Raw genomic sequence first — 17980 nt, 5'->3', positions numbered from 1 at the left:
TTTTCGTAGATTAATAAAAATTGATTAATGATTTTATCACTAGGTCATCTTTAATTATGATTTTCAATATCTACTATAATTTTAATAAAATTTTCCAAAAGAATTCAATTATTTACTAATGTTTTATAAATTTCTTTGCAATAATTCAATTATTTTCAAAAATTATAAAATTTTTCACGATAGGATTTAATTATTTAAAAAAATAATGAAATTCTTTTACGGAATTTGATTATTTCCACAAATAATAAAATTCGTCGCAGAATTTCGTAGAATTATTTTTAATACAATGTTAATCAAATTCTTCGAAAAATGTAATTATTGTTAAAAATTTTATTAAAATTCTTCAAAAGAATTCAATTAATTGAAAATTTGTTGATAAAATCCTTTATAAGAATTCAGTTTTGAGAAATATTCAATTATTCAATACATTTTTTATTTTTGTATTTAAAATTTTAAATAATTGAATTCTCGTAGAATTTTTTAATAAAAATGTATTTATAAATGAATTTTAGTTAAAATTGTGGATAATAATTGAATATCAAAATCATTAGGTGTAGCGTGTATTTTTAGAAATAACTGAATTTTGAAAGTATTTTAAATTAAAATCTTTGAAAATTTGATTTTTTTACACTTTTAACTAACAATTTTGTAGATTTAATTTTTTTGAAAAAGTTTGATTGAATTTAAAAAAAAATTCAAGTTTTTGTTTTCTTATAAATGTTTAATGGAAGAATTCCCAAATAATTGAATTTCCGCAAAATTGAATTATTGTAATTTTTAGTTTAAGATTCTAGAAAAAAATAATTGCACTTTGTAAGAGGATGGTCACTTTAAAAGGGCAATAAATAAAGTTAAACTCAAAATTTAAATCAAGACATAATATTTAATATAAGATAAAATAAGACTCGATACGGAATATACAATGTGTTATGTCTTTCGTCATAATTAAAACTGAAGCTTTCCTGCCTATTTTCGCAATCGTTCCCTTCCCAAGGTCCCCCTTCTTATCAGTTGTCCCTACTCTTCACATATTATCTTACAACTTTTAGAGTGAATCAAAATATTCTTTGGTGTCAAAGAAAAAGACAAAATTTTGTTTGGAAATAAGAGAAAAGTCAAGGAAAAAAAAGACGAAAACAATTTTAAAGAAGTTACAGTAACAATATTTTTAATATTTTTAAAATAAATAATAATGATTTTATCACTGGGTCATCTTCAATTTTTATAAAACATGAAGATGTCGATTGCTCCGAGTCGAAGACTCGGAGTGATCGATATCTTCTTTGAATGTTTTGAAAAATTTTAATTCCTACGGAAAAAGAATAATTTAATATTTATTTTAAAAAGAAGTTATTGATGTTTTCGAATAATTTTCCTAGTAAAGAAATTCGTAAATAAATGAAACAGAACATTTTTTTGAATATTTAATAATTTTGAGAGTAAATCGGAATATTCTTTAGAGTCAGGAAAGAAGTGAAAATTTTGTCTGTAAATCCAGGGAAAAAGAAAATTAAATTTTTGCGGCATTTGTGAAAAATTTATTAAGCGCATAAATAATTTTACTTTTTACATTAAACCAAAGAGAAAATTTAATAATACATTGTGTATACGTATCTGCATTGTTATTTCAGCATTTTATATAAAATTGAATAATACTTATTTGTCAAACAAATAGATAAAATTTTACTTCACAATTTTGTATTGGAAATCTGGCCGAAGTGGTTGGTACAAAGTGGAACTACACAAAAGAGCCACAAAAGTGGTATTGAAAATGAAAACTCTGATAACAGATATAAAAAAAAACTATCAATATAAATGTACATTGAATTATATAGAAAATTAAATATTTCACAGCTATATCAACTTGTTTTTTTTTAAATTTTTTGTATCAACATTTATATAGTATTCAGAAAGAAAAAAGAAATGTCTATTATTTTAACGGATTCAATCTCCGAGTGGAATCACAACTCAATAGTAATTGGATCTTTTTAATCGAAGAAGAAAAACGTTAGAGTATACTTCTTTTGCCATGCAGGTTTTCCAGAAAATAATAGAAGCTTCTTCTACTTTGAAACAAAATACTTTTGTTTGAGAACTTACTTGACAGACTGTTGTCGGAAAAGTTTCCCTTTAATAATATATAAGATTCAATATAATGATTTGTAGAACATTCAGATGGAATATAGGTTTTGTAACCTGATTGTAAACAGGTCAAAAATAATATAATGAAATATAAAATCCACGCGGGCTTGAAAATCGAATAAAAAATATTAAAAATTACGTTTTTCGGCATAAAAGGCAGAGAAGAAAAATAGCCACGTTAATATTCAGAAAGAACAAAAGATTTCATTCGCTCGATTGTTGCCACGTACCTGACCCCTCTCGACAGTCACCTAAAAACCCACCAACGGATTAGATAGTCGAGGTTGTCCGAACCCTCTTACTATGATTTATGGGCATATATGACTCGAACCACTAAAGGAAAAATGATATTTGAGTTTCTTTTGCAAGAAAAATGTGAGAAACGCTATTCATACTTTGTCTTAGGAATTTTCAAATGTCAAAATTTAAACTTGCGATGCTACTGAAAATGTCTATCAGGATCAAGTAAACAAAAAAGAGAAAATGATTTATTCTGTTGTACCAACAGAATATTTATCAAACGATGCTTGTGAAAAATATTAAATTCATATATTTATATTCTCGGCAAATATATTTATCTAGTGAAATGTGGGATATGTGTATTTTATATAAAAAGTGAAATCGATTGAAAATGAAAAACGTAAAAACATTCGTGTAAACCATAAAAACAAAAATTGAGTGAATGACAATACCACAATAGGGAGTTCCGAATATTAATTGCAACGATTAATCATGCTCTATTGATCGTTAAGACTCAGGTTATTCCAAAACACACGAGCAAGTTACAATTTGTCATAGTTTTCGTGTGTGAACACGAGAGATATTCTGCGATTCTATATATAATTTCGAGACTCAGATTCTATAGTTTCGCAATAAATAGTACGGGTACTCCAAATATATCAAATTCTTAGATGACAGTTGGTAATTTAATTAACTGAAATTCAAACATGTAAGAATACTTCGTAAATCCCGTAAACGTCTGTTTCTTTTAAAAAAAAGGTCCGTAAAGTCCGTAATTTCATTGAAAAAGGATAAAAAGTTTGTGAATTGTACGATATAATTTGGAGAAATTTAGAGAAATTACGAATGATTGCGGAAATTCAATTATTTTCAAAAATATTAAAATTCTTCACAGAAATTCAATTATGTTCAAAAATTTTTAAAAATTCTCGTCAAAATTTCAATTATCTTAGGAATAATTAAATACTACTTCCGAAATTCAATTATTTTTCAAAAATTTTAATAAAATTCTTGTCAAAATTTCAATTATTTCCAAAAATTTTCCTCAATTCAATGATTTTTAATATCTAAGTACTTTAATAAAAATTACTAAAAGAATTCAATTATTTAAAAAAAAATTTAATAAATTTCTACTCAAACCTTTAATTATTTTCATAAAATAATAAAAATTACCCAGAAATTCAATTATTTACAATTTTTTTAAAAAATTTCTTCGCAATCATTCAATTATTTTCATAAATAATAAAATTTTTACGGGGATTCAATTATTTTCGTTAATAATAAAATTCGTTTTAGGAATTCAATTATTTTCATAAATTATACAATTTTAATCGAATTCCTCGAAAAATCTAATGATTCTTAAGAATTTTATTAAAATTCGTCAAAAGAATTGAATTAATTAAAAACTTATTGATAAAATTCGTCAAAAGAATTGGATTATTTAAAAATTTATTGATAAAATTCGTTAGAAGAATTCCATTTTAAGAAACATGCAATTATTCAATAAATTGTTTTTTTTTATTTAAATAATTGAATTCTAGTAGAATTTTCTCATAAAAATTAATTTAAAAATGTATTTCAGTTAAAATTTTAGACAATAATTAAATTTTAAAAGCATAAGAGTGTAAATATTTAGAAATAATTAAAGTTTGAAAAAGTTTTAAATTAAAATATTTGAAAATCAGAATTTTTTATATTTTTTAACTAACAATTCTATGGAATTAATTTTTTTCAGAAACTTTAATATTGCGGATTTTTTTTGAAATTATTTAAAGTTTTTATTTTCTAATAAATTTAATGGAAAAAATTGACGAATAATTAAAATTTTGTAAAATTGAATTATAAACTAATAAATTTAAAAATTCTCAAAGAACTTTTTCAAAAATTATTAAAAATAATGCATATGTAGAAGAATTTTAGTTAAAAACACCGAAAAAAATTAAAAATTTTGGAAAAGTTAGAAATTATTGCAGAAATTTAATTATTTTCAAGAGTAATAATATTCTTCGCAAAAATTAAATATTGTTCAAAAATAATAAAATTCTTCTTAGGGATTCAATTATTTTCACAAATAATAAAACTCATTGCACAATTTTAATTATTTTTAATACAATTTTAACCAAATTTCTCGAAAAAATGTAATTATTCTTAAAAAGTTTATTAAAATTCATCGAAAGAATTCAGTTATTTGAAAATCTGTTGATAAAATTCTTTATGGGAATTAAATTTTTAAAAACATTGAATTATTCAATAAATTATTAATTTTTTGTTGAAATAATTGAATTCCAGTAGAATTTTCTAATAAAAGTTGATTTAAAAATGAATTTCAGTTAAAATTTTAGATAGTAATTGAATATTAAAAGCAATATACCGTGCATTTTTAAAAATAATTGAATTTTGAAATTAATTTTTTTGAAAAAGTTTTCGTAAAATTGAATACTGTAAACAAATGGACTTGAAAATTGTCAAAGAACTTTTTCAAAAATTATTAAAAGTAATCGATTTAAAGAAGAATTTTAGTTAAAAATTCTTGTAAATAATAATTAAATTGTAAATGATTTTATCACTCGGTCATTTTTAATAATTATATTAAAACATGAAGAAATCGAACACTCTGAGTACATTTTTTTTAACAAAAAATAAAAAAATATACATGCAAATGGAATTATACTTTTGTTTTGAGAATATAAATCGAGAGGATATTAGAAGAGAATCCTTTTTTCTGAGCGAAACATTGGTTGAATTTAATGCACAGAAAAAATGAGACCGTATTTTTTTCCATGCAGTAGACATTTAATAAAAGATATTTCTCTCTCTCTTTTACGTAATTTTTACTCAAGCTCTTAAATGTTTTCTAAACAAACATTAAATGTTACTGAAATATGTCGTCGTATAAGTACACTAATTTTTAATTATGGTAACAAATATAATAATCTAATTGTACCAGCTTAGCGAATATTCTGTCTGACTAAACCAGATTTATACTACTGCGTTCTCATATTTAAATTTCATACTTCGCGTACATTTTTTACTTAAACTTATAATTAAAATCTTTTTTCATTTTCAAATTCACGTATGAACAAATAATTTAAACAAATAAATTAAAAACTATTTATTTTGTCGCAATTATTATTATTATTATTATTATTATGACAGAAAAGAATTTCTTCAACTTCTTAAAAAAGTATAGTTGGTTCTCTATTGTGCTTTCATGAATTTTCACTTGACAGCAAACAACAATTGTTTTATATGAAAAGCACGAAGAGAACAATCGAAGGTAAAAAAATCTGACCCGCACACGAACAATTGAGTCGTTTATATTCCAGTTCGTTCTTCATCGTTCCATTACATTTATTTTTTATATAATTCAATTTTTTTAAGGGTTATAAAAATTTTGCTATGATAATAATTCGAGAACGCATAAAAAAAATGGAAATTTTAAATTTAAAAAAGAGAATTTTTAGTTAATTTTAGTAATTTGAATTGATTTATTATGTTGATGATAATTGAAATTGAATTATTATATAGTAAGTTCATAATGTATTTTGTTTTGAAATTGCAGGTGGCACTCAGGATAAATTGCCGGCTTTACTAATTATTCATGGAGAATCATATTCTTGGGGTACAGGAAATCCTTTGGATGGAACTGCTCTCGCTGCTTATGGCCGCCTAATTGTAGTTACTATCAACTTCCGTCTTGGAGTCTTAGGTAAATAAGTTTTTAACAATTCAAATCAGAATGTTTTTTTCTCATTGATATTTTACTTTCAAAGTTCTCTTCCAAGTATCACATTCAGGGCTCGAATCAGTGAAAGTATTTAAAAATACGGAACATTTTACTTAAAACTAAATTAAATTTTTCATAACTATAAAACATGAAGATATCGATAACTCTGAGTTCGAAGTGATTCGACTCGGAGTGATCGCCTTTCTTCATGTTTTATAATAATTAAAGATGACCCAGTGATAAAATACATTATTAATTCAATTATTATTTTCGGGAGTTTTTAACATACATTCTTGTTTAAATCGATTATTTTTAATAATTTTCGAAAAAGTTCTTTGACAATTTTCAAATTCTTTTATTTACAAAATTCAATTTCACAAAATTTCAATTATTCGTAAATTCTTCAATTAACTAAATATTAGAAAATAAAAACTTCAAATAATATTGAAACAATTCAATTAAACATTTTCAAAAAAATTAATTTCAAAATTCAATTATTTTTAAAAATTTACGCTATATTGGTTTTAATATTCAATTATTATCTGAAATTTTAAATGAAATTAATTTTTAAACCAATTTTTATTAGAAAATTCTCAGAGAATTCAATTATTTAAATATACAAAAATAAGTAATTTATTGAATAAAAGAATTTTTCTCAAAATTAAATTCTCGTAAAGAATTTTATCAACAAATTTTCAATTAATTGAATTCTTTTGAAGAATTTTATTATTTTTTAAAATAATTGAATCCTTGTGAAAAATTTCATTATTTATGAAAATAATTGAATTATTTTGAAGAAATTTATAAAAAATTTGTAAATAGTTCAATTCTTTTGGAAAATTTTATTAAAATAGTACCTAGATATTAAAAATCATTGAATTTAGAAAATTTTTTGAAATAAACTGAAATTTGGCAAAGAATTTTATAAAAAAATTTAAAAATAATTAAATTTCGAAGAAAAATTTTATTATTTATAAAGACAATTTAAATGTTGATGAGAATTTTTCTAAATTTTTTAACATAATTGAATTTCTACAATCATTTGTAACTTTAAAATTCATTTTTTTTCAGTGTTTTTATTTTAACTAAAATTCTTCTTAATCTATTATTTTTAATAAAATTTTTAAGAATAATTACATTTTTCAAGGAATTCGATTAAAGTTGTATTAAAAATAATTGAAATTCTGCAATGAGTCTCATTATTTGTGAAAACAATTAAATCCCTAAAAAGAAATTTATTATTTTCCAACAATATTTAATTTTTGTGTAGAATATTATTACTCTTGAAAATAATTGAATTTCAGCAATAATTTGTAACTTTAACAAAATTCAATTTTTTTTCGTGTTTTTAACTAAACATCTTCTATAAATCTATTATTTTTATTTTTTAAATAATTTCAAAAAAAAATCCGCAATAATATTAAAGTTTCTCAAAAAAAATTAATTCCACAGAATTGTTAATTAAAAAATATGAAAAATTCAGATTTTGCAAGACTTAATTTCAAATCTTTTGAAAATTCAATTATTTCGAAAAATTTACGCTATAATGCTTTTAAAATTTAATTATAATCTAAAATTTTAACTGAAATCCATTTTTAAAATCAATTTTTATGAGAAAATTCTACCAGAATTCAATTATTTAAATACAAAAAAAACAATTTATTGAATAATTGCGTGTTTCTTAAAATTAAATTCTCATAAAGAATTTTGTCTATAAATTTTTAAATAACTGAATTCTTTTCACGAATTTCAATAAAATTTTTAAGAATTTTTTGCAGGAATTCGATTGAAATTGTATTAAAAATAATTGAAATTCTGCAATAAGTTTTATTATTTGTAAAAATAATTGAATTCCTAAAAAGAATTTTATTATTTAGGAAAGTAATTGAATCCCCGTAAAAATTTTATTATTTATGAAAATAATTGAATGATTGCGAAGAAATTTATAAAAAAATTTGTAAATAACGAAATTTCTGCGAAATTTTTATTGTTATTTGAAAATATACATAATTAAAAGTTTGTGTAGAATTTTATTAATTTTTTTTTTAAATAATTGAATTCTTTTGGAAAATTTTATGAAAATAGTGTCGATATATATTGAAAATAATTGAATTTCGGAGAAGAATGTAATTATTTCTAAAGATAATTGAAATTTTGACGAGAATTTTTAAAAAATGTTGAACATAATTGAATTTTTGCGAAAAATTTTATTACTTTTGAAAATAATTGAATTTCTACAATCATTTGCAATTTCTCTAAAATTCTCCAAATTATATCGTACAATTTACAAACTTTTTGATCTTTTTTTTCAAGTTACGGATTTTATGGAACTTTTTTTTAAAAAAACGGACTTTTACGGACTTCAAGCAAAGTTACAGATTTCTACGGGATTTACGGACCTAGTTCGAGCCCTGCTAATTGATAACAAACTGGATCAAATTGATAACAATAATTTTGATCAATTTATGATTTGTAATCTTTTCTTTGGTTTTAATTCGTTGCAGTTTGATACTTTCAAGTTATAAGGATAGTATTGCGAATGTTGTAATTAACATTTTGGGAAATTTATAAGCATTACGTTAAAATACATTATTGAAATTTAATATCTTGCATATAATATGCATATAAATGAATGAAAATGAATAAAAATGAATATAATTATGAATAAAAAGTAATGTTAATCAAATATATTTTCATGTTTGGTGTAAATTTTTGTACACTTAACTAAAGAGGAAGTTTTTTGCGCGATTTCATATCAGTTACAGATTCATTGTATATACCTGGAGGCAGTCAAAGTTAACGATCTGGTTTTCAAGTTAAACTGGGATGGAATCCAGTTGGAAATAGTTATTAGTTTACTCTCGCGATGCTCATTTCAATGCGCTGAATACTTCTCCAACATTTCGTGAAATGAATTTTCTTTTTTTCTGCGAAATTGCAAATGATAAATTATTAATTGAATTTTTTGTGGGCTTGTGTAAATTCATTTAGTAAAATGGTGCACTGCATTAAGGGAGACAGGAGACGCGAGTTGGAGAAGGTAATATCGACTGGGGATCGAGTTTCCTGCAATGTTGAAAATCAGTTTCCATAAACTTCGGCAAGAGCAGGCAAGAGCAAGCAAGAGAGTTTGCTGGTTTCCATCCAATTTCGTATGTCGTCTCGACAGGCTATCGAAACTAAGATTTCCTTCCATTTTCATTTAGCAAACAATTACACCGCCTCTCATTTATCATTGAGAAAAGGTTGTTCCCTAAATTCCATTTACTTTTTTTTAATGTTGTGTGAAAATTACACGTTTCGTTTTCTCATTTTCTTCGCATAAGTGTAGAATGATAAATAATTTTGATAGAGAGAAATGTTGTAACCATTTTCTTTCTGTTGAATAGAAAGTTGAATAGAAGAAAAATATGACAGTATAATGAATGACCATTTTCATTGAAAAATTCATCGCACAATTACCAATGAAAAACCATTTCTCCAGTTCTTTTGTTTTTTTTTCTTTTTTTTTCTTTGAAACAAAGGTATTCAACCAAGTGCATATTGTCATTTCAACAGACAATCCTAGTGCATAGTGGATGGTTTTAAGCACCGACTAATCGTCCAGTGAATATTTTAAGAGCTAATCTTCCCCATGAATTCCCTGAAAAGGGTGTGTTGTTTGGTTCATTCCCTTTGAAGAGGTTCAACGTCAAACCACAGGATGACCGCAGTTCATTACACACAGCAGATGCGACAGAAAAATGAGAAATGCTATAAAAAAAATAATGAAGACATTTTTTAAAGCAATAAAGTTAATTGATGAATATTCGCTCGTTTGAAAATTACGATATTTACCTCTCGTTTTAATAGAGTTGTATTTTAACGGAAAAATATGGTATATTGAGGTAATTGGTAGTTTTTAATAATTTTATCCGTGTTCCAATTTGTAACCACTCTCTCGTATTTTAATTCACTTTTTTATTATTCAAAGTTTTAAACACACCGTTAATATTGAATAACTTTTATTCGTATAAGATGAAAATAATATCTGTTTTTAGATTTGAAAATTTTTCACATAATAAGTGCGGACTTGTCGCACATTTTGAAAATGAATTCTTTCTATTTTCAATAGTCGCTATTTAATTCAGACCAAAGCAAAACAACTTTAAATATTAAAAATACAAAGCTACTAAAAAAAGATATAAATTCAAAATTAAAGTAAATATTAAATTATTTATTAACTTCTCACCTAAATATTAGTGTTGGCTTTCATGAATCTCTTCTTTCATAAAGGAAAAAATAGAACTGTATCCATTTGTTATCCATTTATTTTTCACGAGCTTCTCGTTTTTTTTCGAGCAATTTCTCACTCGAATCCATCACTATTAAATATTTAAAAATTAGTTGAATTAAAAACTGGAAATTTAATACTTTTTGCATTTAGAGTTTGAAAAAAATTAATACAGACCTCGGTAGTATAACTTTATCTACTTTATTCAACTATATTTTTTTAAAAATATTTATTTGCATCAAAATATTATTTTTGTTAATTATTTGATTAACAAAAATAAAAATAATATTTTGATTATTTATTTATAATTTGCTTCAAATACTGAAATTATTGGTTCAAATATAATTTATTTGATTTAAATAAAAATTATTTGCTTCAAGTAAATATTTATTTGATAATGGTAAGTAATCAGTTATTAGCATCAAACAAATTTTTTCCAGTTTATCCGTATTCAGAAGTTAAGAGATTTTTCTCTTAATAATAAAAAAAACTTTTTTTTATGATTTTATTCAGTTTTATATAAATTAAGGCATTTGGTGAATGGGGAATTTTTAAATTATTTATGAAGTTTCTCGTGTTTATGTTTCTTTTATTATAGAACCTATGTTTTATGTCTTAAGCTTAAAAACATTTTTACATATTTTTCACATTGATTAATAATTACATTAATGCAAATATACTTTTTATGAGAATTTTTAAATTTCATAAAACTTTTATCACCGCACTCACAATTTTAATTTTTTCTAATATTTTATAAGCTCGGAAAATTGGAGTTTGTTTTAATCGAGGTTTTAATGATAATTCATGTTTATAAGAATGTTTGTTTACTGTAACGTGTTTTTAATAATTTTGTATTTCATTTTGTATTTCATAAAATTGTATACAGCAATTTTTTTTACTGAACATATTGCATAAATACATGTATGGATATACACAAGACAATCATATTACGTTAACTCTTGCACCAGACTTGAAAGAGGGTTTTCCCTTAACGAGCTTGAATGTCATATATCGGACTATGACCTTTTAGAAATACACCACGTACTTTAAAACGTCTTTTTTCTTTTTTTTTTTTATTAAAAACGATAAATGATATTGTACAGTCTAATAACAAAAATTGTTTATTGCTTCGAGGATTAATATTCTGTTATTATTATTTTTAATTAGTTTTTCATATAATATTTTTCCACGCGAGCAATCGATATTTTTAAATCCCTTTAAAAGCAGCAGGCTATTTGTAATTTTCATGCCAACATGGTATTTTCAATTATAATGTTTCAGGGTTTTTGAAAACCGGTGCAAAGGGGAGTGCTCAAGGTAATTATGGTTTGATGGATTTGGTGGCAGGGTTACACTGGTTAAGAGAAAATTTAGCAGCTTTTGGCGGAGACCCTGAACGAGTTGCTGTTCTCGGACATGGCACCGGTGCTGCTTTGGCAAACATTTTAGCAGTTTCGCCGTTGTCTAAAGGTGATAAATTACTTTACTTATATTAAAATTAGATACATCGTAAATTAAATATAGTGTATCCGTTATATTTAACTAATTATGGTTTATTGAATTAGATGTTAAAATTACAAATGTTAATAAAAGAAATTTGTTTTTTTTTCGTGACAGTAAATTATCATTATTATTATTCAAATACCATTAATTTTTTTGCGGGTAAATATTCCTGACGATCCGGAGATAATAATGAAAAAATATTGTACCTAATTGACAGGTCACGCTTAAAAAATTTATATATTCATGCAAATTTTTGTTTGGCATTTACATTTCATAGTGATAAAAATGCTTTACTGGTCAAGCAAGAATTATCGAATATTCAAATTAAAGTTTTATATAGCTAACAAGAATTATGCTTTTTTCATAATTTTTGTAGAAAAAAGACAGATTCTAAATAATAAATGGTACAAAGTGGAAAAAAACTTTTATTTAACTTTTATACCTATAATACAGAGATATATAAAGAGATTTAGAACCTTTTCTAGAAAATTTAGAACACATAGGAACAAGAATAGTTAACTATTATAGTTAATAAAAATAGTTATAACAAATGCAATTTAAGGGTTTATATCGATTTAATTAATTTAAAATTTTCTACAACCTCATTACATCTTTCAACATTTCACGTTGTCGAATTTCTTAGGAACTTGAGAAATTCTAAAAAGTTGAGATTTTTGGACAGAAGGATCCTTGAGAGAGGTAGAGAAGAAGGGGGAATGAGGAAGAATGAGGAATCCATGTCGTGGGCTGTGCTCGCGGCAATAGTGTTGTGTAGATTTAACAAGCTTTCTCAAGTATTAGTCATTCTGCTAACGAACCTGGCAGTGGCACTTTTAATACCAAGACACAATGCATCGTATCTGATACCTTTGGTACACACACGAAAGTCTATAGTATAGTGTTGAGTATCAGACAAAAGCGTAAGGATGTATAAAAAGGTTTCGCACTGCTAAATTTGTAGTTAGTGCATAGTAATTTAAAATAGACATCTGGAGAAGAAATACAAGAGACTCATGCATACAATAGGGCACTGGAATTTTCAAAAATCCACTGAATTCAAGTTTCTTTCGACATAATTTGGAGAATTTTAGAGAAATTACTATAGTGATTGCAGAAATTCAATTATTTTCAAAAATATAAAAATTTTTCGCAAAAATTCAATTATGTACAAAATTTTTTTTTAAAATTCTCGTTAAAATTTCAATTATCTCTAGAAATAATTAAATTTCTACGCAAACCTTTAATTATTTTCAAAAAATAATACAAATTTCACAGGAATTTCAGTATTTACACATTTTTTTTATAAATTTCTTCCCAATAATTCAATTATTTTCATAAATAATAAAATTTTTATAATTTACAATCTTTTTATAAATTTCTTCGCAATAATTCAATTATTTTCATAAATAATACAATTTTAATCGAATTCCTCGAAAAATATAATTATTCTTAAAAATTTTATTAAAATTCATCAAAAGAATTGAATTATTTAAAAATTTATTGATAAAATTCTTTAGGAGTATTCAATTTTAAGCGAAACATGCAATTATTCAATAAATTGTTTTTTTCTATTTAAATAATTGAATTCTAATATAATTTTCTCATAAAAATTAATTTAAAAATGGATTTCAGTTAAAATTTTAGATAATTATTGAATTTTAAAAGCATTAGAGTGTAAATTTTTAGAAATAATTGAATTTTGAAAAGGTTTGAAATTAAAATATTTGAAAATCTGAATTTTTTATATTTTTAACTACACACTAAAAAAAAAGTTTTACTTTCAGCCTATTTTTGAGGCTGAATTTAAGGTGTAAACGGAGTCAGCCCCGTTAAACAAGATGTGAAATAAATGGGCTGAATTTAAGGTGTAAACGGAGTCAGACTTTTTTTCCTGTGTAACAATTCTGTGGAATTAATTCTATTTTAGAATGTTTAATTGCGGATTTTTTTATACCTTTTATTTGAAGTTTTTATTTTCTAATATATATTTAATTGAAGAATTTACGAATAATCGAAATTTTGTAAAGTTGAATTGTAAACAAATGAATTTGAAAATTCTCAAAGAATTTTTTGAAAAATTATTAAAAATAATTTATTTATAGAAGAATTTTAGTTAAAAACACGAAAAAAAATTTAATTTTGAAAAAGTTCGAAATTATTGCAGAAATTCAATTATTTTCAAGAGTAATAATATTCTTCGCAAAAATTAAATATTCTTCGAAAATAATAAAATTCTTCTTAGTGATTTAATTATTTTGACAAATAATAAAACTTATTGCAAAATTTCAATTATTTTTAATACATACTTACATACTTACATACTTACATACTTACATACTTACATACTTATATACTTTAATTGAATTTCTCAAAAAATGTAATTATTCTTAAAAAGTTTATTAATATTTGTCGAAAAAATTCAATGATTTAAAAATTTGTTGAAAAAATTTTTTATATAGGAAGTGAATTTTAAGAAACATTGAATTATTCAATAATAAATTATTTCTTTTTGTATTTAAATAATTTAATTCCAGTAAAATTTTTTGATAAAAATTGATGTAAAAATGAATTTCAGTTAAAATTTTAGGTAATAATTAAATATTAAAAAATAAAAACAATATAGCGTAAAATTTTTAAAATAATTTAATTTCGAAATTAATTTTGTTGAAAAAGTTTAATTCAATTTTTTTATATTATTTGAAGTTCTTATTTTCTAATATATATTGAATTGAAGAATTGAAATTGAATTGAATTGAATTTTAATTGAATTGAAATTTTGTAAAATTAAATATTGTAAACAAAATGGATTTGAAAATTGTCAAAGAACTTTTTCGAAAATTATTAAAAATAATCGATTTACAGAAGAATTTTAGTTAAAAATTCTTGAAAATAATAATTGATTGAAGTTATCGATATCTTCATGTTTTATAGTTATGATAAATTTAATTTATAGTTTTAAGTAAAATTTTCTATTTAAAATTCAAAAATACTATTTTTCAATCATTTTGGTTTTAAAATGTAAACAGTAAACTTTGAAAAAAGTATAGTTTTGAAAAAGAGCAATATTTCGTTTTCACTTTTTACAAAATAAATATTTATAGTTTGATCTGAAGGTAAAAATAAAATGAAATATATCCATTTATTTAATTAAAGAAAAAGTATTCCTTTCTTTCTTTAATTCTAGTGTTGGTTTAATAAAATAAAAATAAGTTTCAGTGTATTTAGTAACATGTAAAAAAGAACCGCAGATATAAATTTTATTTTCCCATACCTATTTTAAATAAAACATATTTATTTTTGTTGTTCTATTTATTCACACATTCTCCATTATTGTATTCTTCTTCATCCATTTTAGTTTTTCAACATTATTGGCAACATTTATCTCTTTTTATATACTAAAAATAAATTTCTGTGATATAAGTCTTTATGTGGAACATGTGTATCTGAAAACTTCAAGTTTTATTCCAGTTACTCATTGAAATTTAAAATTCAAATGTTAACGGAAGTTGGAGTGTTATAGTGCTGGCGGAAACAATTCTACTGCTACTCTAAAAACTTTATTTTGAAAGTTACAAGAGGGTTTTCACAGTTTTCGAGGGGATGAAATGCAATATTTTAAATTAATATTTCCCCAGGATAAATACTTACATGTAATTAAATGATTTGGGTTGGGAATTTTAGTTGATTGTCAACAAATAAGGTTTGACAAATAAGGTTCAAATATTCTTTCATAAAACTTTTTGTTAGATTATTTAAAATACTTCAAAATTACCTGATATAAGTAAATTTGTTTAATTAAATTATAAATTTTATATTTAATTAATAATAAAAAATTTGTTTTGCTTGGACTTTTTTGTAGAACTAATTCAAAGGGTTGTATTGCTTGGAGGATCGGCTTTATCACCATGGGCGGTGCAACGGGAACCTCTTGTGATTAAACGACGCGTTGCTGAAAAAATCGGTTGTCCAGGGGATGCTGAAACTGATGACATTGCCCCGTGCCTGCGACTCCACAATCTAGATGAACTTCTTGACATCCAACTTGAGCCACCTCGATTTACATGCGGATTTGCACCTTTCATCGACGGTGCAGTTTTGCCGCAAACTATTACTCAGGTACTGATATAATTTCATTAAATTCCTATTGATTTTTTTTTCAATTCTACATCAGAGAAAACGGTACAAAAAAATACAATTAGTATTAGTTAGTTACCTCATTTTGAAGAGCGAAAAATACAGTCGAATGTCAATTGTTCAAATAACTTCACATCAGCTTTAATTTTGTAAGGAGTAAAAACGATCTTGCAGCAAAAATTACACCCGACTTTTTACTGAGATACTAGAGAAGAGTTAAAATTCTATAGCAAAAACTTCATCATCTGTTTCACTTCGCGCTGCTATTTTATTATTACCATTTTTAATTCCTTTAATTTAATAATTTTTGAACATTTTCTATTGTACTGAATATAATGCTGTGTATAAAGTGTAAAATTAACAACAGAATTATCGTTCCGTTTACTGGAGAAATTTCTGACTCGGTTTATTCACATACAGTCTCTCTTTCATTCTATCGGCTTTCGCATTCTGCATTTTGGACGGACGAGCAATCGATGAGTTTGCTAATTGGAAGGACAACCAGTTGACGAATAGGAAGAGCTTGGTTAAATCCGTTGACCCTTAATACCTTTGAATTATTAATGCACACTTAATCCTTTGTGTGTGTGTGCGCGCTCCTGTTTTTAAATAATAAATCATGTAAATTATATTTTTTTTTGTTCGATAGAATTATCAGCCCACTGCATCCTCCTCTGGATTTATGCCATTAACACCGGGACCTGGTTCGGAATTCGCAACATTCGGTGATCGGGATCTGATAATGGGTCTCACTTCTGTTGAGGCTTGTTTGGATTTGTCCGCAGATGATTTGCAAGTACGTATATAATGCTCATTAATGCATGCGTGTGCCATTATATAAAATAAGTCGTTACTTCTGCTACTGATTATAAGCCTATATACTGATTACTAGAGTAAACGAATAAATTACATAAATTAAATAGTAATTAAAATCGATTCGATAAATTAACAACTATTAGTCCTTCAACCACAGAGTGGTCGCATCATTTATCCCGCATGTGCTTGTCATGTAGCCGCACGTTTGTCAATTATCCCGCATGTGACTGTCAAACATGTACAACGAATTTTATTACCAAACTATCATTACTATTATTTATTAGAAATTTATAACAGGCAACTACTCCTGTATTGAAAATCGAAACTTTTAATTTACTATTTCTCGTGATAAAGCACTGCAATTGGCACACTTTTTTGTCTTTATAATTTAAGTAACAAAGTACTACGAGCCATTTACTTTGCTTTTCGCAGAATGGCTTCAATGAAACGAGGCGAGATCGAATTCTTCGTACCTACGTTCGAAACTCTTATCGCTATCACTTGCACGAGATTTACTCTACCCTTCGAAATGAATATACTGATTGGGAAAGAGGCGAACAGAGTCCCGTGGCTATTTGCGAGGGACTCCTTTCTCTTCTTGGAGATGGTCAAGTGGCAGCGCCTCTCTTGAGACTCGCCCTTCTGCACTCGGCCTCAGGTGGACGGGGATACTTCCTCCATTTTCAACCTGGCGATCAGCCTAGTCAAAGGGGTGAGGAAGTGCCGTACCTCCTGGGAATACCGCTTCTCAGAGACGAGTCGCCCACCTTTACACCCAATAACTACACCCAGGTCGATGAGAATCTCTCCAGATTGCTGGTCCACTATCTTTCAAACTTCATACGGCGAGGGTAAGCATTATCAAACTTTAGTTTATACAAAAAACAAAACTAAAACAAAACTAGATTTTACATTCCATTCTCTTTTATAAAAAAAAGTAGATCAGTTTTTACGAACCCTACAATTAGCAAATTAGAGTTCTCTTTGAAACTTGCCTAATTGATCATTGTACGTATTAATGATACTGGCATGAAATTCCAAATTTCCTTTAAACCTCAGTTAACAGAATTCAATGGTGATATCAATCAATATTTCAAAACATCAAGAAGGGAGAAAAATGTAGAGGGTGCAAATCATGGTGACTG

General features: G+C 25.0%; 1 protein-coding gene across 1 annotated transcript in view; it reads left to right on the top strand.

Moving 5' to 3' along the window:
• LOC122501625 (neuroligin-1-like) overlaps positions 1-17980 on the top strand; it is a 33005-nt gene that overhangs the window by 10592 nt on the left and 4433 nt on the right. The window contains exons 3-7 of the mRNA XM_043611237.1: positions 5945-6091; positions 11664-11852; positions 15745-16001; positions 16669-16815; positions 17268-17686. Of these exons, the coding sequence (XP_043467172.1) occupies positions 5945-6091; positions 11664-11852; positions 15745-16001; positions 16669-16815; positions 17268-17686 (1159 nt within the window). The remainder of the gene's footprint in view (positions 1-5944; positions 6092-11663; positions 11853-15744; positions 16002-16668; positions 16816-17267; positions 17687-17980) is intronic.

The sequence above is a fragment of the Leptopilina heterotoma genome, unplaced genomic scaffold, assembly GCF_015476425.1.
Source record: "Leptopilina heterotoma isolate Lh14 unplaced genomic scaffold, ASM1547642v1 Lhet_212, whole genome shotgun sequence".
In the NCBI taxonomy this organism is placed as follows: Eukaryota; Metazoa; Arthropoda; class Insecta; order Hymenoptera; family Figitidae; genus Leptopilina; species Leptopilina heterotoma.
This window is presented reverse-complemented; position numbering and strand designations above follow the sequence as displayed.